This window comes from Lotus japonicus, chromosome 3 (genome assembly GCF_012489685.1).
Source record: "Lotus japonicus ecotype B-129 chromosome 3, LjGifu_v1.2".
Classification (NCBI taxonomy): domain Eukaryota; kingdom Viridiplantae; phylum Streptophyta; class Magnoliopsida; order Fabales; family Fabaceae; genus Lotus; species Lotus japonicus.
The window spans coordinates 31566553-31574754 of NC_080043.1; the positions used below are offsets into that span (position 1 = coordinate 31566553).

Genomic DNA, 8202 nt, shown 5'->3' on the forward strand with positions numbered 1-8202 from the left:
CGCTAACGGTGTAATTTATCTTTCCAATGTAAAAACAAAATATCACTATCAACATAAACACAAAATCTATTATAATTTTTCTGTTACACAAAATATATTAATTTAAGTCAATAGATTTTTCGTTCAAAAAAAAGTCAATAGATTTTATTATTATCATTAACTGTTAAAATGATTAAGGTCATTTTGAGAGAGTTTATTTGAGCTTATCTAATAGTATAAGGGCTTGTGTAAGTGTTTGGGAGAACTTATGCAAATAACTAATGGTTTTTTAGCTTATTTTCATAAGCTATTCAAGATAACTTATGAAAAAGAGTTTAAGCTTTATATAACTTATTTTTAATTTATTTTAATAAATTTTTTAAAATAGCTTATAGATAAGTGCTTATAGTTATTTATGACCATAAACGCTTAATTAAGCTGTTTTCCCTAACAGGCCTAAAAACTTTAAAATATTATATTATAAACAATGGAAGGGACTTGAAATAGGCCAAAACGTGATTTTAATTCCAATCTAACAAGATGTCATTCATATTTTTAATTTTCAAACATCAAAGTCATTCTAAATATCTTTCACACGTATCAAATTTAATTTGAAAAAGACCATAGTTTTCTTAATATTTTTTTGAAAGAATGGTTCTCTTAAATTAAAAAAGGGTACTTGATGTTTACTATTTAATTTATTTTATGTTTGGATTTTTAGTTGATATTTTTTTTTGAAAGTAGTTGATATATTATAATTGATAAATAGAAAATCCATCACCATAGTTTTCTTAATGCTTTGTTTATTAGACAAGAGAGAAATATTTCCAAATGATAACTCAAGTGATAAGAGTTAAGTAACAAATGTGTTGGGAAGAAAAAGAATCCCGGAAACAACCCTTAAAGGATATAATTTATTTTTTTAACGTAAAAAAAAGAGAGAAATAAATGAAAGAGATAGAGAAGAGATATACACTTATTCTAATTTGGTGAGAGGGATGATGGAGAGGAAGGGGGGAGTGGTTCCTCCTATCACTATTTTGGATCTCTCAAAATTGGAGAGTGCTTTCATTTTTTTTTTCTTCCAATTTATACATTACTCATGGTTTGACACTGTCAAAATCGATTATCAACCGCCACAAAATTATATTAAATTGAATAAATTTATTTTTTCAAACACAAAAAATAATTTTCTCTCCATTTTATTTTTTTTCTATTTTTATCATATCAAAAGTTGTATAAATTTATTTTAATTCTTACCTCTTTCTCTCTATCATCTTCTATCTTTTTTCTGGACCAATTTTTTTTTCCTTCTATCTTTCTCTCTTAAACCAAACAATATCTAAACAAAAAGATTGAAATCACATGTATGTGTTTTGTCTTCTTCTAGCTTCTTTCCGAGAGGAATAAAATTATGCTATGTCATTTAAAAAATCACATCAATATATCACTTACATATGCAATTTTTGAATGACATCATAGAGTGTCTAGATTACTATTTGTAGAATTAAATTCATTACCGTAGAATTGATCATAACATAATTTTTTTGAAAGTGATCATAACATAATTGAGTATTGTATAAGTGAGTTAAAATAATGTGATTATTTTTAAATATCTTTAAAAATTGGTTTTATATAATTATAAAATTCAGTTGTAAAATATAAGAATTGATTATATTTAATGCGGAAGTATCTATTTTTTGTGGTTAATAGAATCGATTATGTTTTATTGGTGCGCGCAAACATCATTTCAATTTGATAAAATTCATTTTAACCAAATTGAATTAATTTTATAGAATTGATTATGATTTCCAAGCACGATGATATTAGTTTTTTTTTTGGCTTAATTGCACTTTTGGTCCCCCAACTATGGCCTTCCTGCGAAAATCGTCCCTAAACTTCAAAATTAGCAAAACTCGTCCCTCAACTATACACACAGTTGCACTTTTGGTCTTCCGTTAGCATTCCGTCAGAAAACTAACAGATTGGGACTAGTGACGGAGATAATCCGTCACAATTCACAATCCAGTCACCAAATTTCTTCATCTTCCTCAATATAACCACCACTCATCCCCCCCTCCTCATTCCTCACTTTCTCCATCTTCATCAACCTCAATCCCTCATCCTCCCCTCCCTTCTCCTTTCATTCCTCTTCACCACTACCTCCCTCAACCATCAACACAAACTGGGTGGGGTTTGGGGTGGGTTCCGGTTGGGTTTCTGGGGAGGGGTGGGGTTGGTGGAGGGAGAGGTGGTTCTGGGTTGTGGTTTGCTGGTGTGGGTTCGGTGGAGGGAGAGGTGCGAGTGAGAAAGATGAGATGAAGATATGGAGGGAGAGGTCTGCAACTCCTTCTTTTGGGTTGTGAAATGGATTTCTAATTTCATGAGGAGATGAGAAAATGGGATCTGCAAAGAGTGTTGAAGAAAAACCCAAAACCCCTTTCTCTCTAGCAATCCGCTCCAATTCAATTTCAGTATGGAGAGTTTGTGTTGATGGTTGAGGGAGGTAGTGGTGAAGAGGAATGAAAGGAGAAGGGAGGGGAGGATGAGGGATTGAGGTTGATGAAGATGGAGAAAGTGAGGAATGAGGAGGGGGAGGATGAGTGGTGGTTATATTGAGGAAGATGAAGAAATTTGGTGACTGGATTGTGAATTGTGACGGATTATCTCCGTCACTAGTCCCAATCTGTTAGATTTCTGACGGAATGCTAACGGAAGACCAAAAGTGCAACTGTGTGTATAGTTGAGGGACGAGTTTTGCTAATTTTGAAGTTTAGGGACGATTTTCGCAGGAAGGCCATAGTTGGGGGACCAAAAGTGCAATTAAGCCTTTTTTTTTAAATGTTAGTTGTTAATAAATTAGTCTCTTTCCAGGATTTTAACGTTGGACCCTTTAACCTTCATTCCACCCAACCCTTATGTTCTCTTCCTTACTCTTACTACTTGAACTAATCCTGAGAAACAAAAACGTGATGATGATATTAAGTAGAGCTGGGATAAAGACCACAAACAGAGAAGATTTTGATCCGTCCAAAAGTTTCTCACAACCCACAAGTGAAACAAGGACAATAATTGTGCTTGTGTGGAAGAGAGAGTGACCCAATAGCATATGCTTAATGAGTTCCTTTTTGATTCCTTGATGTCCCGCAATCAAAAACAGAATATCCATTGGTAGCATGTGATTTAGATTCCTCTGTTTTCACGCTCTCTCTGTTCCTTTCTTTTCGTACAGCAACACACAACCTCACAACATTGTTTATTAATCTACCAATTCAAATGCTGTAACTTTATATTATACACCTCCACACACCACTGCAATCATCATGATCAACTCTACGTCTCTCTCTATAAATCCCTCTCTCTCTCCTCCTTTTCATTCACCTGCCACAACCACAACAACAACATCATCATCATCAACAACCCCTTCTTCATCTGCTTCTTTCCCTTCACACCCTCCTCAGATTTCTGCTAGATTTCATCTGTTTGGAGCAAAACCCATCACCCCTTTTTGCAGAAAAGGTCTGTTGTACCCTTTTCAAGGGTCAGAGAGTGTGAGAAGCAGAAAAAGTTTGGTTGTTGGAGCTGCTGCCAAAATGACCATAGATGATGATAGCTTGCTACATGCGAATGAGGATGAAGAGAATCCTCCAGAGTCTGTTTTGCTTGACCTTGAGAACTGTTCCAAGCCTCGCAGAATCGCTCTCTTCGTTGAGCCTTCTCCTTTTGCGTGAGTGCACAGATCAATGAAATATAGTAGAGTGTTTTGAAGACTGAAACCCTTTTTCTTTTCAAATTTTATATTTTTTTTCAAAGCTTAAACATGGGACAGCATTGAATTTCAATTTTGATTGCAGTTGACTTGCCTTGTTGGTTGTTCACTTGTTCTGATTCAGCGTTGACTTTATGTGTCTCATAATTTGGCTTTGAAGTTTGAAGTATACTATTTTATAGATCAGATGGTTTTGAATTTGTTATTCATGTCTTTTTTTTTATTGCCCTTGATTTATAATGTAATTGAGGTAGCTTTTACTTCTTCTGTTTCATATCATGTATCTCAGCTATGTTCTGCTGTTTTTTACAGACTTAGACTAGTGAATATGTGGGGTGTTCTTGGAAACATTGATGAGAAATTAAGATCCCATGTTCTTTATTTTCTATCTGTGATTAAACTTGCCATTATTCAGCTCTGGAAGGAAAAAAATTGTGTCTTCATTTTAAACAGAATGACAATTTGGTTTGTATCTATTTTGCAGATATGTCTCAGGATACAAAAATCGTTTTCAGAATTTCATTAAATACCTTCGAGAAATGGGAGATGAGGTAACATTTTTATACTTCTGTTTCTATTTATATGCATGTCTATTTTCCTACATATTTGGTGCTTTTATATGGTATCAACTCCATCAATTCAGAAGCAAGATGGAACAGTGAGGTTCTTCATTACACAAATATTTGTTTACTCTTTAACATTGTGCTTTGTTTGTGTTTGTAATAGGTATTGGTTGTGACAACACATGAAGGAGTGCCCGCAGAATTTTATGGAGCCAAATTAATTGGATCCCGCAGGTTGCTAGCTGTATTCTGTTTAATTTGTTCGCTCATTTTCTCTTCATCTTGGCTGTTTTCTAAAGGAATTGTTTGTGAACCTTACACTTGCCATCTTGGAACTTCATCTTCAGAATAAAAACACTTTTGAGATCATAAATCATAAGTTACTTCTGTTAAGACTTAAGAGTACTAAAACTCCTTTTAAGATTTTTAACTTTCTTAAAAGAACTTACTTAATTATCTTATTATTTTTTAAATATGTTTTGAAACACATTTTGTTAAGAATAGCACAAACAAAAGGGTACTTATGATATTCGGTTTTCATCATTTTATAAATTTTTACTTCTTCATATCAAATTAGATGTTAGAGTCAGTCCTAGTTGGATGCTGATATGTTCCTTAAAGTTATAGTTGCTGCCTCTGTCATTGCTTCATACTAATGATTTTCATTTCAAAAAAAAAATTGAAAAATGCAGCTTCCCTTTACCCTGGTATCAGAATGTACCCCTCTCTTTGGCACTTAGTCCAAGAATAATTTCAGCAGTTGCCCAGTTTAAGCCTGACATAATACACGCATCATCGCCAGGCATAATGGTTGGTTTGCAATTCCTGTATCTCCTTCTTAGTGCATGCTTTAGAAATTTTTCTATAATTTATTTTAAAGTCAAAATCAATTTTATGAAGAACCTTCTTTCAGTAGCTTCTGGGGCTAGAATTGATTCTGATGAAAGAAATGTTAATCTAACCATACTATTAACTCCTGGATTGTATATCTAACACTGGCTAAATTTCAGGTTTTTGGTGCTCTTATCATTGCAAAGCTTCTGTCTGTTCCTATTGTGATGTCCTACCATACTCATGTACCAGTGTAAGTACTATTGACTAAGATTCCAGAATTTTTAATGTATTTCACATTTGCAAAACTGTCATGTCTGGGCTTCTTGAGATTAAGTATATATTTGGACTACTGTTGAAATCATCGCTGATTCACGTTTGACTCAACGTGTCAAAATATTGCTTCTCCATTGAAACCATCACTGATTCACCTTTGAGTCAATCACGTGTCAAAATATTGCTTCTCTGCTGATACTTTACGATGTGTTTTTTCCTGTTTGCGTTCACTCAAACGCTAATGGGCACTGAATCAAGTATTGCTTAAGGTTGATCTCTTTTTTTTTTGGTTCAGATACATCCCAAGATACACCTTTAGCTGGCTGGTTCAACCCATGTGGTTGGTCATAAGTATGTATGCTCTATATAGCTGTCTTTGTCCAACTTGGAATGCTATTTTTTTTTTGGGAAAATAACATGAATTTGCTGTTTTATATAGAGTTTCTGCATAGAGCAGCTGACCTAACCCTGGTGCCATCAGCTGCCATTGGAAGGGATCTTGAAGCTGCTAAAGTTACAGCGGGTAAACATAAACTCCTCTTATCAAGTGCCCTTTCACCTTTGCTCAATTGATAACAGCAGATTAACATAAGCATTTCGATAAACACATTTTTTGTCATGTTAAACCTAAAGTCAAAGTAGTTTTTCCTCAATCCATAAAGAGAGTTATGTTCACTTTTTGTCTCGAAGTAAATGCTAACGTCTTTTACACTGGTGTCAACGGTATCCAAACATACCTGTTTGTCAATCTAGCAATTTTTTGTCTGACTTGTTTTTTCCTGATGATGTCCAGCTAACAAGATTCGTCTTTGGAACAAGGGGGTTGATTCTGAAAGTTTCCATCCCCGATTCAAGTCTCCTGAAATGAGATCAAGATTGAGGTAAGGATACCGATGTTCTGTCATTTCATTGTCTGCAAGTTTCATAGGTCTTTTTATCTTATTCTTGATCTTGTGTCATGCAGCAATGGTGAACCTGAGAAGCCATTGATAGTTCATGTTGGACGGATTGGAGTTGAGAAGAGTTTAGATTTTCTCAAAAGGTAGATAACATCTTGAAAATTTTCAAAACATGAACGTATTGCGTGCAAGATTTACAGTCCATCTTGAAAATAAACTGCAAGAGTGTTGAGAAGTTCTTTGTTGAGAATATTGATGTATTATAGCTGAAAGATGGTTAAACTTTTTCGGGATATGGTTTCTAGCAATTCATTTTGAAGTACCTCTAACTTCCAGATACTACTTCAATGCTTCATACCATAGCATATAATAGTATATCTAGCATGTAAACTTGAAAGTCTGTAACCTGACATTTGAAACACATGATTTGGATTTGGCAGTCTCATGGATAGGCTTCCTGAAGCAAGAATTGCTTTTATTGGAGATGGACCCTACAGGTGAGAATGACTTACTCCGCGGTCAGGATCCTCTCATGTGTAAATTTCACATGACAGTGCTGTGTTGAAACTGTGTCTATCTCTCTTTTAATAGCAACTAAATAGGTGGGATCCTCTGAATATTTTTAAAGAGAGATAGACTGAGTTTCACATGATATCATTATATGACATGAGAGGATCCTAATCCACAGATTACCTTCTGCCACCTTTTATTAAAATTTATTAACTGACACAGGGAGGAGCTGGAGAAATTGTTTGAAGGCATGCCTGCAGTATTCACAGGAATGCTAGGAGGTGAAGAGCTATCTCAGGCATATGCTAGTGGAGATGTCTTTGTCATGCCTTCAGAGTCAGAGACACTTGGGCTAGTTGTCTTGGAAGCCATGTCTTCTGGAATTCCAGTGGTTGGAGCGCGCGCCGGTGGAATCCCGGACATCATCCCTGAAGACCAAGATGGCAAAATCGGCTATCTCTACACTCCAGGTGATCTTGAAGACTGCTTGAGCAAGTTAGTGCCTCTGCTGCAAGACAAGGAGTTAAGAGAAACCATGGGAGAAGCTGCGCGTTTGGAGATGGAAAAGTATGATTGGAGGGCCGCCACGAAGAAGATTCGCAATGAAAATTACAATGCCGCCATTTGGTTCTGGCGCAAGAAAAGGGCTCAACTGTTGAGACCATTCCAGTGGCTAGCGAAACGCGTTTTCCCATCTCCAGAAGTCGTATAGAAGTGGTGAATGCAGCTTTCAATTGGTTTGGCTTCAAGGAAAGCCTTGTGTGTATGAGACAAATGTGTGGTTGGTTAAGTGTAATGGATTCATTTGCTGTATATAATGGAACAAAAATTATGGCAGCTTGTGCCATAGTTTGTGCCATTATGATTAAGTGAATTTAAAAGATGAATGTGTAATGTAGACTGTCATGAATCATGACACATTGGGTCACCAATAATTGTAGTACCCATTCAGGTTTCAGAACACAAATATGCAAAAGCACAACAGAAAACTAGATGATCAAAACTTGGCCCCTAGGAGGATCCAGGAAACAAATCAGATATTACAAGACAATATACAAATTTCTGTCCTAATGTAGTTAGTTTTCTTTTCTTGGGGTCCATAGCTGTCGGATAGGAAAATTGTACTTTTTTAAAGAGATTGTTCTTGATAGAAAATTAATTACACATTCACTGATAAAACATAGATTTCACAAAATCTCATTATTGCTTCCTTTTGTATATTTACTGACAGGTTAAGAAAAGGAAAATAGAGAGAAGTTGAAGAAGAAACGGTGAAATGTGAGAAATCAAAGAAAGAAGACTATTATTCAAATCATTCATGCATCTACATAGTCATAGGCTCATAGGCTTGTTTATATAGAACAACTCACAAGAT

General features: G+C 35.1%; 1 protein-coding gene across 1 annotated transcript; it reads left to right on the forward strand.

The window, feature by feature from the left end:
- Window positions 1-2996: 2996 nt before the first annotated feature.
- On the forward strand, window positions 2997-7762 carry LOC130749316 (sulfoquinovosyl transferase SQD2). The gene is made up of 11 exons (XM_057602653.1): window positions 2997-3706; window positions 4233-4299; window positions 4475-4545; window positions 5004-5121; window positions 5322-5395; window positions 5714-5769; window positions 5858-5941; window positions 6212-6299; window positions 6383-6460; window positions 6758-6814; window positions 7050-7762. The coding sequence occupies exons 1-11, from the start codon at window positions 3303-3305 to the stop codon at window positions 7537-7539; spliced, it is 1587 nt and encodes a 528-aa protein (XP_057458636.1). The 5' UTR covers window positions 2997-3302; the 3' UTR covers window positions 7540-7762.
- Window positions 7763-8202: the final 440 nt, after the last annotated feature.